Below are 14,864 nucleotides of genomic sequence, written 5' to 3' on the forward strand. Positions count from 1 at the left end.
CAAATCTGAGGTACTTGAATTTTACTTGAATCATTTTTTTTCATGCCACTTTCTACTTCAGAGGGAAATACTGTACTTTTTGCTTCACTCCAATTATTTGACAGCTTTACTAACTAGTCTCTTTACAAATTAATATGTGTGCATTCAAAGCATAGTAAGAATAAAATAGAATAAAATGTGATTTATTATAACTAACCAATATAGCCAACAAGCCCACAAGTACAGCTGAAATAGTTAGTGAATCAGGCTCCAGGTAACTGCGATGACATTTCTCCCTATTTTTTAAAACTTTTTCCAAATCAAATAATCACTCGATTAATCAAGAGGAGTCAGCAGATTGACAAACATTAGCTGCTGTGCTATACAAAGCAGTTAAAAATGAGCAGTAACCATCACCAACAGTAAAATCCTGCCTCCAAGTGAGTGCATGAGTAATAATAATCTACTGATGATTAATATTATAACTGTCACAGGTGACATTTTTCTGCAGTGAGTACTTTTACTTTGATTTTATGTCACATGTTAAATGCGTGACGTTGACTTGAAACACAGGTTTTAACAGTGAGAAAGGCCATTACTGCTTTTACTGAAGTAAAGGATGTGAATACCTCCTCCACCACTGTTTGCCCCTCCCTCACAGACATCAGAAGTGGACAAACATTTCCGCATCATTTTCCTTGGAATATTTGGAGGTCAGAGCAGAAGGATTACCTGTTCAACATCCAATCCCAAAATCACATTTGCGGCCAAATTAACTGCGAACACTTGCCTCAAGGGCAGACTTTGTCTCTCCGGTCTCAGGTTACAAAGAGGAGTCACATTCCAGCAATAATAGGCTCCCGCTCTGGAAACCCTCCACCACTCCGAGCAAAACTACAGCCAACCATGTTTCAGCAACTTTGCCAAACCAGCGGACCTGCTTTCTTACACAAGAGGAGAAAAGTAACCTCAGATTACCATCGGACATGTCGCCTGGACACGGAAAAGCCGCACAAGCTCCTACATGTTCTTGGCACCTCTTTGGAGGCAAACCTGAACAGGTAAGATGAAGTGATGCGCGGTGTTAATGATAATAAGGCCTATCAGTTTCAGATCTACTGTCATCTGCGTGCAGCCGCGGAGATATTGGAGTGTCCCCTGAGTAAAAACTGCGTCCTGCGTCTTTTCACTACTGCGCATGCGTGCGCTCATAAAATTATAGTAGTAAACTACTGATACTTCTGTACAGTGATGTGACAAACAAAACTGCCACAGTATTATTAGACAGTGATGCGTTATGAGCCATACGTGTTTTTCCTTTCATGGTTCTAAATGTGAACTTTGCCTTTAAACATCCATCCATCCATCCATTATCTATACCGCCTATCCCTTTCGGGGTTGCGGGGGACTGGAGCCTATCCCAGCTACAATGGGCGAGAGGCGGGGTACACCCTGAACCGGTCGCCAGCCGATTGCAGGGCCTGCCTTTAAACAAATAAAGACAAATCACCTGAGGCGGCACAGATGGGAAGTCAACAGAGACAGGAGTGAATGAGAGATAGGTGACGGGGGGGTCAGTGGGCAGCTGGCTGACCAATCAGCGACCGCAGAGGCTTAAACCCTCAGTACCTGCAGCCTTCATAATCGCTTGTTACTGCTCGTTGTTTAAGAGCAGACAGCGCGCAACGCGAGTCGGCCTGGGCGTCTTCGCGCCCTGATAACTAAGCAACCGCAGGGTACTCACCGTCAGTACCAGTCTGACTGGTGCGCACTGCCGGAGGACAGCAGCCATGATTCACCCCCGGACTCTCAGAGTAGATTATGACAAGGTTACAACGGTTTTATGCGTGGTCGGATCGGAGCTTAACGTGAACCTGAACAGGTAGGGTTTTGCTCCACCTGTTGCCGTTTAGAAAACACGCTCACACATGTTTGGTATGTTTGGTATAATGTGAAAGTCTTCTTTTCTTCTCAGAAAATATTCACTTTTTTCCTTCTGGAAATATTCTATTCTATTCTATTCTATTCTATTCTATTCTATTCTATTCTATTCTATTCTATTCCATTCCACTGGTTGTCACCGCTGTTATGTTGAGTTTAAGAGTTTAAGTATAGGGCACGTGTCTCATTTCTTATTTTTAACAATATGAAGTGGTCAATAGACAACAGTCAACATCCAGAGCCAAAGGTTTAGATTTTATCTATTGATTTACTTTAAAAAAAAAAAACAAAAAACATTTTGCTCTAACATGCGCTCAGTTGCCAGTTTGTCTGTCGGACATTAACACAATACAATGCAGCAGTCCTGCAATAAATCAAAGTTTATAATGTTCAGATTTATTGAAGCTGTTGGTGTTGATTCACTTTCTGGTCTTTTGGACTACAGACTTGTATCTAATAAACTTGCAGCTGAGTGTACAATAATTCCATTGTTAACCCGCATCAGCAGAGCTGTGGGCAGAATGTCACTTGTCTGCAGACCCTGGCATCGGCAGCCCCAATGGTCTTTTGTACTCCAGAGAGAATCAACAGTCTTCTATTGTTGCTCTCCAGCAGACGACACTTTGTTGTCCCAAAGAAATGTAGGCTATACTTCCTGCCAAATACCATTTCACAGGACACAACAGAGCGAGGCTGGACTGCAGAGTGGGCAGAGTTAGAGGCCTTCATTCCCAGGAATATTCAAAGATGAACGTCTGATATGATTTGAGACCTTGTCATGTGAAAGGAACCAGTTTCAATTCCCATAGAATAAATTAACTTTTTCTTTCTGAGTCCATCTTGAAACAAGACTAATTAATGGCTGTAATCATTTCTTCTGTCCATTTTGACCTTTATTTTGGAAGACACTGACCCCTCGCTTACACTGGAGTTACATTAGGAGGGATGTGTTCGAAACCTCCCACAGGAGGTAAAATTACAGCAACTGATGAATCTTTCAGTGATCACTGTACCGTATGTGCACATGAGCATTGTTTATTAAGACAGATTTTAAAGAGCAGTGTGGACGTATCCTTTAATGCTCCTTTAAGTTCAGCTGCCTATTCCTAAACATCTGTGCTAATGACATTACCACAAAATAGCTGACCGAGATCAAGTGGTAGTATAGTAATAATAATGATAATAAAGTTCATTTATAAAGCACTTACAGGGTGCTTCACAAAGTAATCTTAAAAGAAAACCGTGCGAGAACATCAGGCGTCTTGGTCCTTTCCTTGTCTTACGCCATAAAAAGCTTCGGCTTCCATAGAATAATTCCTGGAGGCATCTATCATTTCAATCAGGGTATGAAAGTGAGGCATGATGGGAATTTTACCACCCGCTGTTCTACTTCTTTATTCTGCAGCTTTTAACACCCTCTGTGGTTTCTATCTACAGCTTCGTGTCATTTTTCATCCTGATTGGTTATTTTGATAAAATGTGTGTTTAAAGCACTTCCAGAGCTTCCAAGCAATGAAGAATATCGACTGACTAACTTTAGATCCTGACTCCAGCTGCTGCTTTGGTTGACCAACTGTTAGGAAATTTGAGCTTGTGCCTCGCCCGCACACACTAACGCTCGTCCTCACTTCTCACTCATACTGTGTGCTTAGTAAAGCATGTCTGTGTTGTGTAAACAAGCCTTAACCAACATCCAAATGCCGTTGCTCTCGGTCTCAGGAGCGCCCCTCCCAGCTCCAGGTTCTTCTCCGTGAAGTGCACTCCCAGTGTTCAGTACAGCATCAGCCCCCCGCCCCAGGAGACATCCCACCTCGCTCCCATCCCTCTCAATGGAAACTCGGTGCTTCTCATCAGCATGAGCCATGCCAGTCACTATGAAAATGACAGCAAGGTAAAGTAGAGCAGAAGTGCAGAAGCAGAAATGTCAGTATGTGCTGAGGTATGGGATGTTCCACGGTATGAGCTGCTTACCGAGGAGAAAATACAGTCATAATTTATCAGCATTCACATGAAGGATTTATTTTTGGATAAAAGTGTTTCTAATGAAACAGTGTGACAATGGGTTTGGAACAATTTTACATTTCAGATATTAAATATTTGTTTGTTTCAGAGCCTGAAACCAAAACTTTTAGGATTCAGAGTTTGACTAGAAATATATCAAGGTCAGGCTGACCCTCTGTGCTGCATTTGCTCCTTTTACTTCTTTAATGATTTCTGGCTTTTCAAATAATCAGAGGAGATATTCCACACTGAACAGAGCTCAAGGGCTTTTCGCTTTGCAATGCACAGAACAACTCATAATTTTCATTCATGCTTCTTTAACATTGTCAAACGTTGTACAAATGAATGACATGTGCCTTTGTCTGACAAGCTGTCTGTCTGGTACTATGGGGAGAATAAAGAGGTGCTGGCGAGAGCTCTGCTGCACCTGACAGCTGTTGGTAAGTTAAAGGGCAATCAAACATTCTGCATTTTACATAAGAAATAATATACATATATATCAACAGAGCCTTAACAGTGTGTTTAAATGCTCATCAATATCCAAATATGACTCATAGCTTCACTGGAGCAGATCTATGTTCGGGTATCAACATCGACCTTTGAAAATAACACCTGTACTGTGATATGAAGCAGAATATTTTGGACATGCAAAGGCACCCTGTGATAAACAAAATGCGTCTGTCGTGCAGAGATCTCGCTGGATGTGGATGCTGACAGAGACGGCGTTGTGGAGAAAAACAACCCTAATAAGGTGAGCTCAGATGTGTCAGTTTTCGATGGCAGTGCAAAGTCTGACAACTAATGAAGGAGATGTTTTCTCTTCTTTTCCTGATAAACAACAGCAAGTGCACCAAACTGAACAGGCCTCTATTTGTGGAGTAGACTCTTTGCTGCAGATTCATTTCATTTAAAGCGTTCCTGCTTCCTATTTGAATTTCAGAACTTGTCAGGGTGCAGACTGTGTTTGACATAATTTCTCGCCATATGCCTGAACGGGCTGTGATCATGTTGTTGAACATTCACATTTCACTTTCTCGCCTGATCTTTGATCAGAGGCAAAATCTTTCGATGAATGTTTTATCATCTCTTTGTGTTTCAACAGTTTGCGAGTAAAAGAAAATGCAAAAATATTTCAAAAACAGTTTCAGAAATTTTTTTCCAGCAAAACTGCGAGTGAAATTCATGCACGTCTGATTCGCTGCCAGGGGTCATGGAAATGGGGGCCTAATGGGCATGGAGCCGTCCTGCTGGTCAACTGTGACTCAGAGCGGACTTACTGGAAGAAACTGGACAGCGAGCAGGACGCCGTCTCCAGAGTGTCGGGTAAAATGGTTCAGCTCCTCGTTCACCAGTCAGATCTCTCTTTCTTCCCTCCGTACCCTTTGTTTTTTTTTCCCCCGACTGTTGATCTCAGCCTCTCGCATTTGCTTTTGCAAAGTCGGCAGATTAAAGAGGCGATGTGGTAAATCGGCTTGATAAAACTACAAATCTAGAGACCTCTGTGTGGGTGTAGAAGGCGGCTTGATAAACAAGGCCTCTCAGGTGACTTTGCAGTAACGAACCAGTAGAGCTGAAATTTGATAGTAAAAACTGGTGTTATTCATTATGCGCGCTTATTATCCGCCTCCCTGTTATCATGAATATTATCCCACATTCACTACAGTCCTTAGCTTCAGAGTTAAGCGTAAAAGCACATTTGTCATATACTGTATGTTACATTTTAAAGTCATGGACTCTCTGTGCACGTACAGATCTGAAGGACATGTCTGTCATGGTGCTGCGGACCAGAGGCCCCTCCAAGCTCCCAGAGGGCTACAAGCTCACCATGCACATCTCTCAGGGTGATGGAGAGAGCGTCAGAGTCTTCAGGTCCAGATCCTGTGACCCGGTGAAAAACAGCCTGTGTGAGTAGAGATGAGAGGCGTGAATGCCCCAGAGCACATGATGCAACATGGATGTAATTCAGCTGGCTGGTGAAGACGCTGTGTGTTATATTTCCGATCGAGCCCTCGGTGTTTCAACCTTGTTTATGCTGTTCTTGCTTCAGCAGAGAGATTCTTCTATAAATACTTCGTGAAAGACTATCCACTGGTTCTGAGCAGCGAGGTCCTGTCACAGGAAGTGCCTTACCTGGGAGGTGCAGCGGAGATGAACTTTTACGTGGAGGGCCTCAGGTTTCCTGACAAAGACTTCGACGGGCTCATCAGCATCAACCTCAGTCTGCTGGAGCCCATCTCTGCAGTAAGATCTGCAGCATGTTTACAGCTCCCGTCATGAGTTCACTATGCTGTTTAATCATCTGTTTTGACTCTAAATCTTATGGCATACAGTTTGGGCTGAGTTTTCAACAACATCTCCCTCCCAGAAAACTAATAGGTTGAAGAATGAACTTGCATGCATAAAAATGACATAACTGAACTTGGTAGATTTTATGAATGGAGCTGAAGTGACTTTGTTTAGCCAGGTTTAGATTCGTTTCATTGCTTGTGAATTTGAATTTATTTGGTCACATTAAATCAAAAAAACAGACATGAAGAGAGTATACAACCTCATCTTTGGAAACAAGGAGATGTTTTCTCTTCTTTTCACTTCCTGATAAACAACAGCAGGCAAAGTTCAACACACTGAACAGGCTTCTATTGTGCCTCCCGTTTAGATTTCAGAACTTGTCACGCCGTTGACTCTGTATGCGATCACTTGTCTGTACACGACAAAGCAGACTGTATTCAGAGACTTTTCAGGTTAGTGTGAACCTGTTTTCCCGTGGAATGATCCCGACAGGAGTTTTTGGAGCATTCCACATCTTTCCCGGTCTTTAGTTGCTCCTGTCCCAACTCGTTTGAAACATGTTGCTGCATCAAATTCAGAATAAGCAGATATTTGCAAAAATCAATCAGCTGATGAGGTCAAACGTTAAATATATTATCTTTGTGCCATTTTCAGCTGAGTTTATGAGGAACGGCAAATGATCACATTCTGTTTTATTGATGTTTTACATGGCGTGTTTGGAATCGGGGTCAGCAGCCTCTCTCATGTTCTCACAGGGTCTACCTGAGACGCCCATTTTCACAGACAAAGTCGTGCTCAGAGTGGCGCCGTGGATCATGACACCCAACACCCTCGAGCCTGTGGAGGTGTTTGTCTGCAGGTAAGAGCAGCCGCAGGGAGAATAAAGATGATGGTGACAAAAAAGCATCATGTTACACTGTTACACACCCCACTTCAGTTTAACTCGTCCTACCAAGAAAAGATGTTTTATTTGTTTTACCCGAAAGACTTTGGATAGCATTGCATTGTGAAATGAGAAGAAAGTATTGCGTGGTGAGGACTTCTTCTCTACATGATGTCACTTTTCCAGCACATCTGATAACTACCAGTTCCTTAAAGGAATGAGGAACCTTGTCGCAAAGAGCGGTTACAAGCTGAAGATCTGCCATGAGTATATGAACAGAGGAGACCGCTGGATGCAGGTCAGAAAACACGCTTTCCTTTGCATTTATTTCACCTGTCATCAGCAATCATATGATGTTTGCTTCTCTTTTTCGGAGAATGAGATAAGTCATTAACCACAGTAGCAGTGTCACAGGTTTCATAATAATCCTTCATCATGAAACTAAAGAAGCAAAGAATTACAGGAAAATGAATGACATCAGTCAATTTCACATCTAACATGATGAAAAGTTCAGATTTACATGAAACATTCACACAGAAAAGACAACTGGAACTTTTTTTAAGTGTAGAGTGAAATTAATGTTCTTAAAAACCTAAACTAAAATAGAAGGATAGTAGGAATATAACTCATATGCCATGAATTTTTCAGGATGAGCTGGAGTTCGGCTACATCGACTCACCTCACCAGAGGTTTCCTGTTGTTCTGGATTCCCCTCGAGATGGAGATCTCCAGGACTTTCCATATAATGAACTGCTGGTGAGAGACGGATTCAGTTCTCCAGTGTTTGGAGATCCAAAATGCTTTGGAGGGGCATGGATAGCACCTGATCTTAAAGTCCCCCTCCACTCAAAAAAGTTTCTTCATTGGATGTTTGACCTTCACAGTGAATAATAACATATGTGCTGAGTTTGACAAGAGGAGGCTCTCACCTCAAATGAATGTGCAAACAGGACCTTGCGACATCACATCTGCTTTAGCCGTAGTTTTGAAACCTCCAGCACACAAACTGGGGAAAATAGTTTTCATTGAAGCATGGGACATGTTTTGTGCAGCAGTTTAACGTCAGAGTATTTTCATGTGTCCTGAAACATGGCTGGAGGGGATCTGTGACCACCTCTGTGTCCTCAGGGGCCTGATTTTGGCTACGTGACGAGGGTGGCCCAGAGAGAAGACGTGAGCAGTCTGGACTCGTTCGGTAATCTGGAGGTTAGTCCTCCCGTCACGGTGAATGGGAAAAACTACCCGCTGGGCAGAATCCTCATCGGAGTGGCCTTCCCTACGTGAGTTTGAGCAGATCCGCAGATGAGACTGATGAATGAAGAATACGAGACATGACTGTATGAGCATGAATGCATCCAGGCGGCACAGTAAACAGAACATGCTAACGTCTCTCTCTTGAAGGGCAACTAAAGGGCGGAACATGACCAAAGTGGTTCAAGACTTCCTGTGGGCTCAGAAGGTTCAGGAGCCCATTGCCCTGTTTTCTGACTGGCTCACTGTCGGCCACATAGATGAATTCATGACTTTTGTCCCTGCACCTGACAGAAAGGTAAATACTCCCACATAAACTGCTGAGCTGAATATGAAATAGCTCCGTGACAGGAAGCTGTTAGCTGTTACGGCTTGATATTGACGTACATCGCGGGACTGTGCAAACTCTCAGGATCAGAGACAGCCACTGTTATCTTTGTCTCTTGTGTTTCTGTGCGTAGGGCTTCCGGCTGCTGCTGGCCAGCCCGGACGCAGGCTACAAACTATTCAGAGGCTTACAGAGCGACGGGCACGGACAAGCCAAGCTGTTTGAGGGTAAGCCCACCTTTCACAGTGTTATCTGTGGAAAATCTGCTCAACCTCATTTAACTCTCATCATTCTGTTAAACGCTTCAAAAAAAGGTGTGGAAGATGAAGAACCGGTGACAGTGGATGAGATACTTAGTGATGACAGTCTCCAAGCTGAAAATAACTACGTGCAGGTGAGTGAGACCGTAAGGTTCGACTGAAGCTCAGAAATGATGAAAGACGACTACAGTCTGTGAAAATCCTAACCCAAAATCTGGCTTCTTGCTGGGGATGTGCTGTAATCTCCACTGTACGACCAAAGGTGTGTGGACAGCCTTTAATATGCTGCTGTAACAGCCTCCACTCTACGGAAAGGCTTTCCACAGGATGTGACTGCAGGGATTTTCTTCCTTTCAGCCACAAGAGCTCTAGCTGGTCGAGAAGGCCCAAAGGTGTTAGATGTGGGTAAGGTCAGGGTGCCGTGGCATTAGGATTCCCCTTCACTGGAACTAAGAGGCTATGGCTAAATAGTGAGAGACAGCCTCCAGACCAAATGTTATCGTTGTGTTTAAGCAGCAGTGTCCTCCAGGCATCCAGGCACAGCACAATTTGTCCATCAGAAAACCAGGTAATAAGAGAAGGATTCATCAGCTCAGGCGAAATGTTTCCACTGCGAGCCCAACGGCGGAGCGCTTCACTCTGCCCAAGCCAAAATTTGGCATTGTTCCTTCGTCTTGCATGCTGCTGCTTGGCCATCTGTCTTCAGCCATTATCAAGTTCCAAACAAATGTACTTCGGCATGTTCTGCGAGCTGAGCCTAAAGCTTCATGTAGAGCTGTTTTCTCTGCCGCATGTTTGCACTTCTGTAACAGCAGGACGGATCTAGAGGGCAGACATTTGTCAAACGGATGATGATGGAGCCACGCTGGAAGTTACTGAGCTCGTCGGTCTGACGCGGGTTTTGTGACCACATGTTTGTCAGAGGAGATCGCATTTGCTTGACCTTTAAGCAATGGGTGTGCTATTAAAACTGTCCGCATAGTTTTGGCCGTGTAGTGTACTTTTGGTTTGCAGCAAAAGCAGCCCAGCAAAGATCATCTCGACTACTGTCACATGACAAACTGGAAAATTGTTTCTCTTTGCTTTGGGTTGAGCACTTTGAAAGTTTAGCTTTCAGAGTTGCTTTACCAATAAGAGACAAACCAAGGTTACAGAATGTAATGACTTGTGTATTGTGCAGTATGCGCAATGGATGATGTGTGTTTTCTTTTTACCGGCTGCTCTCCCCCAGAGCTGCATTGACTGGAATAGGGATGTACTGAAGAGAGAGCTGGGCCTGGAGGAAGAGGACATCATCGACCTGCCGATCCTCTTCAAGTTAGGGGCGGAGGAGGTTGACGAGCACAGAGCAGCGGCTTACTACCCTGACATGGTGTGCTCAGACATGCTTAGCTGGGATCATTTTGAAATGGTTGCGTCCAGTTGAAGAGGCGTTAAATCCCGTCCCATCTGTTTGCAGGTGAATATGATTGTCCTGGGGAAAAACCTCGGCATCCCGAAGCCCTTTGGCCCCAAGGTGAACGGAGTCTGCGCCCTGGAGACTGAGATGCGCTCCCTGATGGAGGGCCTGGGCCTCAGCTGCACCTTCATCGACGACTTCGCCTCCTACCACAAGCTGCTGGGGGAGGTGCACTGTGGCTCCAACGTCCGCAGGGAGCCGTTTGACTTCAGGTGGTGGAACCTGGAGATGTGAACGAAAGCTGAGCATGGATGAGGATGGCTTAAAGAGGCAGAAAGAGGGGGTGCCTCCAGAGTACTTCATCTTTTAGGAGAACAACAGCTGCTTTGGCTTTAGGTTGGAAGAGATATGTTTCCCGTCAAAGCCTTGCATCATCTCTGTGTCTTAAAATCCTGAAATGCTTAATTTTCTTATCATTTTGGAATACGTGGCGCTTTTTTTCTGAATAATGCAGGGGCCTGATCTATTTTACGCATCTTCATCTTTATTAAACATTTTTGCTGGCTTTATTTACAAAAAGGATGAAAAGCAGTATTTACAAACAAGTCTTTTGAACAAGGGCTTAAGCAGACTGTCGACAAGAACAGAAATACAATCATTTGAATCGAGCACATAGAGGATTCACTCCCAGTCTTGTTGTGGTTTGGACCGGCTGTTGGCGTACAGTGCAAGCACAGTAAGATGAACGGTACCACATAGTGATGTGCTATAATAATACACAGCCACAAGAGGGCGCACTTCAACTACTCAAGCATTTCCAAAGTCCAGAGGAAAATCATTTGAAATCACATCTTTTCATAAATCACTTCAAAAGGCTGTAATACACAAATATGTAATCATTACAGAAAATCTCTCTCTGTATTTTTTCTATGACTTTTCTGTTTCTGAGTCGAATGCAAAACGTGACTTTGTTCAGAGTGATCTGTCGCGATAAACAGCTTGATGGATACAGTAAATAGGCTGTTTTGCATTTGGTCCAGTGTCTTAAACCTTTTGTACTTTCGCAAACTATAAATGCTGTCACCGCAGACAATAACGCTCATGTCCACTTCAGTCATGTCGCTGAAATAAAACATGTCAGCTCAACCTGTAGTCGTTCTTTCCCTCACGACAGACTGAAGACAGGAACAAGCTTCTCCACTCAGGAGAGGTGAGCTCCTTCAGACACAGTATCACCATTCATTGGAGCAGATATGTACAAATAAATACATATTTGCCTAGTTTTACATTCAGTTGCCAGCAGGCAACACAGTGCCTTTAAATTGACCCTCCTTCAAAGCAGCTCACGACACAATCATTAGAAAGGCAGCTTCAAGACGAGTCACAGTGTAATTCTTATTCAGCAACAAATCAGGTTTTTTAAAAGGTCAGCGTTTCGAAACAACCGAAATTGTAATGCTCGGGTCACGCAGATATATCACATTTTACGAATAACGTAGGAAACTGGCATTTGGCTCTCTATCAGCGATGTGCACTGCATCTGGAGATGTTGGCTGGTTTTCAATAAAACACAAATCACAGGGACAACACCTCAATGTCACGCATGGCACCAGTGTACAGAGGAGAGGTTTTTGGCAAGCAGATTTACACCATGCACAGTACTGTTGTACACACGGGCGCACACAGACATCAAATCAACAAGTGGTGTGTGAGGAGGAGAGTTTGGAGACAAAGGCTTAAACAGCAGTACTTTGACGTGTGGACTGAGGATGCATGTTGCTGGTTGGGGCACGATAGCAATTATTCTCTAATCATGAAGCGATAAAAATAAAAATATTTCTTTTTTTTCCTTACAGGCTCACAATTTCATTTTGGATTTAAATATTGCAGATGCCTTTTCTGTGGTATATTCCACCTTTCAGCCACCGAGGAGGAAGGCAGCTCATGCTATTTCAGCCACCGACAACAACGTCACAGAAGGACCATCAAAAACAGGACAGGTTTACCGAAGCTGTTGTAAAACACAACAAATATCCACTGCAGAGTACTCGAAAGAAGGAGAATAGATCATTAATAAACAACAAAAAGTGGCCCGACAGACGTCCACACACACACACACACACACACACACACACACACACACACACACACACACACACACACACACACACACACACACACACACACACACACATTCGCACGCACACACCCGGTACATCAAAGTTTAACCCATGTACAATATCACAGTGGGATGTGAGGCTGACATTAAAAAAAACATTTTCCTCTGTAGTGCAACTCTCTTCTCTATCGACCCACTGTTTCACAAGCTAAATCACTCGTTTGATCGGTCTCCACTTCTTCCACCACTCTGTCAGCCAAAAGTCCTGATCTTTAAAGGAGGACTCACGACATTTCAGCGTTTACAGTCAGAATTCAGAGCTTACTGGCCTGAAGAATGAGCAGGCAGCCATTGTTACTCTGCGAAGCCAGCTGACGGATGACAGTCAGCCGTGATGCTGCGTGGGAGCGGAGGCCTCGTTTCCTTTGCCTGGAGCTTTCAAGGAGGGGTCCACGTGGAGCTGGAATGAGGGCAATAGGTGGGTACATGTCTATGGAGCTGGGTGTCTGTCATGACAGGCAGCAGATCCACGCCACACATACAAGGGAGGACCTGTCAGTCTCTGTATCTGGCTTCTAAATCTGCTCCTCTTCTGCATCAGGGGTGGGGGGAGTTCACATGCCCTTGGCTTGTTTTTAGCAAAAGATGCCTCTTATGGGAATGCTGAAACCAAGGAACAGACATGGGAATGATGAAAAAAGAGAAGCAGGTGAACAAGGGGTCAAAAGGTGAGAAGAAAGTAGAAAAAAAGGAAAGAAATCTTTACAGTCATGCAGTCATAAGATTGTGTCAAACCTGAAAATGGACGTCGATGTAGTGATCACAGGAGTGTGGCTAACAGTTCTGCAAACAGACATGAGGACAGTTAATATTGACAAGGACAACAGCTACTCAATAGATTATCATGACACTTTTTATAGATGTTCATCCGCCCCAGAGGATGTATCCCATTGATGATTCCCTGACCTTTCCTATAGCGCCACCTGTGGTTTGGAGCAAAATGTCATGACGACTATTTGATGAACTGCCACTGACACAGACATTCAGGTCTCTCTCAGGATGACCTGCAATAAAAACTTTGGTGATCCCTGAGCTATTCCTCTATGCCATCGTCAAGTTGAAATTTTAACTTTGTGTAAATCACTGTGTGTGAGCGTGCCAACATTCTTCCCCAAGATGATTACCATAATGATTACTGAACATCAGCGTGTTAGCGGCGGTTAGCGCTGTCATTTTGAGCATGTTAGCATGGTGATGTTAGCATTTAGCTCAAAGCACTGCTGTGCAGCCTCACAGAGCTGCTAGCATGGCTGTCGACTCTTGTTAATGTACTGTTTAGTCAATAAAATGTACAAAAAAAAAAAAAAAAAGTCCCATCACGATTTCCCAGAAGTCAAGGTGACATCCTCAAAACCCGTCTGAGCTGGAGGCAGTGTTTGGTCTTTCTATTCGCCACATGACTTCAACAATTAATCAGAGGAAACGTTCTCCTCCAGTGACTTTGCAAAACATGGAGGAAGATCATCTAAAGTGTCATCTAATGACTGATGCCAAGCGGTTTGTCTCACCGATGAGAACTTGTGCTCCTGCGAGGGACGCTCCGTCTTGGGCTGGCTGTCTGTCCCTTTCGGCTCCGATGTCTTCACTCCGTCCCCTTGCTGCTCAAGATGAGAAGCTGCTGGGAGGGAGGCGACAGATGTGTGGCTGTCATGGTTAATAAGCTCAAGCATACAATGCTGCCAGCTGTTCTAGCCGAAAAAGGATAAGCATGCAAAAGATTAATGGTTCAGAGTGAATCATTAGTGATCTGAAAAAAAAAGCAGAACATCCTGCTTAACAGAAGTTGTGTGGGAATCACGCCTAAGTTTGCATCGCTGTACTTTTCAGGCATAGCAAACTTCATTCATTTGAGAGGAGTTTGCTAATTTCCGCAGACTGGGCCTTCTGTGGTCGGCAGGGAGCTGCACTGGCACAGCTGAGGGGAATCACTCGAGGGTGATCTGATATTAATTGCTCAGGAAGCAGAGAGAGTTATTCTTGCATGTGCCCCTCTAGATTTTCCCCTGATACTCTGGACACATGAAACTGTTGACCTTTGGTAACTTGCCTGCTTCTTGCACCTTCAGGCTATCACTGACACAGTAATATGAGCTCTTTTCTCCCCAACTCACCTGGAAAACTTGCCTGGCTGGTACTGCAAGCACTTTCCTCCACCGCAGAGCTGTACACAAATGAGTCTCTCTTGAGTGGCGTAACACAAGACACACTTTCCTGTAGGAGGGGGAGAGGAAGTTAGCAATATTTCCTCTTTTTCTTTCCCAACAATGTAAGACAAGGACAAAAAAGACAGCATGATCATTACTGCAGCTCTACTCCGTGAGTGTTTGCATTGGTGAAAAATGGTGCAAGTGAAA

The 14,864-nt window shown here is 44.0% G+C and overlaps 2 protein-coding genes across 14 annotated transcripts in view; one reads left to right on the top strand and one right to left on the bottom strand.

Moving 5' to 3' along the window:
* The first annotated feature begins 707 nt into the window (after positions 1-707).
* Positions 708-11,477, top strand: padi2 (peptidyl arginine deiminase, type II). Of its 2 annotated transcripts, none has more exons than XM_070958613.1 (16): positions 708-1,040; positions 3,640-3,811; positions 4,292-4,361; positions 4,611-4,672; positions 5,127-5,244; positions 5,673-5,825; positions 5,969-6,162; positions 6,966-7,069; positions 7,280-7,391; positions 7,742-7,849; positions 8,222-8,373; positions 8,495-8,642; positions 8,806-8,899; positions 8,987-9,066; positions 10,164-10,304; positions 10,392-11,477. In XM_070958613.1, the coding sequence occupies exons 1-16, from the start codon at positions 886-888 to the stop codon at positions 10,623-10,625; spliced, it is 2,097 nt and encodes a 698-aa protein (XP_070814714.1). In that variant the 5' UTR covers positions 708-885; the 3' UTR covers positions 10,626-11,477. The 2 variants fall into 2 exon arrangements, with proteins under 2 accessions (XP_070814714.1, XP_070814715.1); XM_070958614.1 differs by lacking the exon at positions 708-1,040 and adding an exon at positions 1,616-1,861.
* Positions 10,854-14,864, bottom strand: part of rap1gapb (RAP1 GTPase activating protein b) — a 96,523-nt gene continuing 92,512 nt past the window's right edge. For 7 of the 12 annotated variants that reach the window (XM_070958609.1, XM_070958602.1, XM_070958604.1 and 4 more), the window contains 4 exons: positions 14,622-14,721; positions 14,019-14,128; positions 13,246-13,293; positions 10,854-13,113 (listed from right to left, as the gene is read on the bottom strand). In XM_070958609.1, coding sequence (XP_070814710.1) covers positions 13,285-13,293; positions 14,019-14,128; positions 14,622-14,721 — 219 coding nt within the window. In that variant the 3' untranslated portion in view covers positions 10,854-13,113; positions 13,246-13,284. The remainder of the gene's footprint in view (positions 13,114-13,245; positions 13,294-14,018; positions 14,129-14,621; positions 14,722-14,864) is intronic. The other 5 variants (XM_070958605.1, XM_070958601.1, XM_070958610.1 and 2 more) reach the window with 1 other exon arrangement.

The sequence above is a fragment of the Chaetodon trifascialis genome, chromosome 3 (assembly GCF_039877785.1).
Source record: "Chaetodon trifascialis isolate fChaTrf1 chromosome 3, fChaTrf1.hap1, whole genome shotgun sequence".
NCBI lineage: Eukaryota > Metazoa > Chordata > Actinopteri > Chaetodontiformes > Chaetodontidae > Chaetodon > Chaetodon trifascialis.

What these genes read in the sequence shown, in the direction of transcription:
- padi2 (XM_070958613.1), top strand. Translation starts at nt 886, where the DNA reads ATGTTTCAGCAACTTTGCCAAACCAGCGGACCTGCTTTCTTACACAAG. An exon ending in ATCGGAGTGGCCTTCCCTAC is followed by an intron (nt 8,374 to 8,494) that starts GTGAGTTTGAGC and finishes TCTCTCTTGAAG; the next exon opens with GGCAACTAAAGGGCGGAACA. An exon ending in TCCCTGCACCTGACAGAAAG is followed by an intron (nt 8,643 to 8,805) that starts GTAAATACTCCC and finishes TTCTGTGCGTAG; the next exon opens with GGCTTCCGGCTGCTGCTGGC.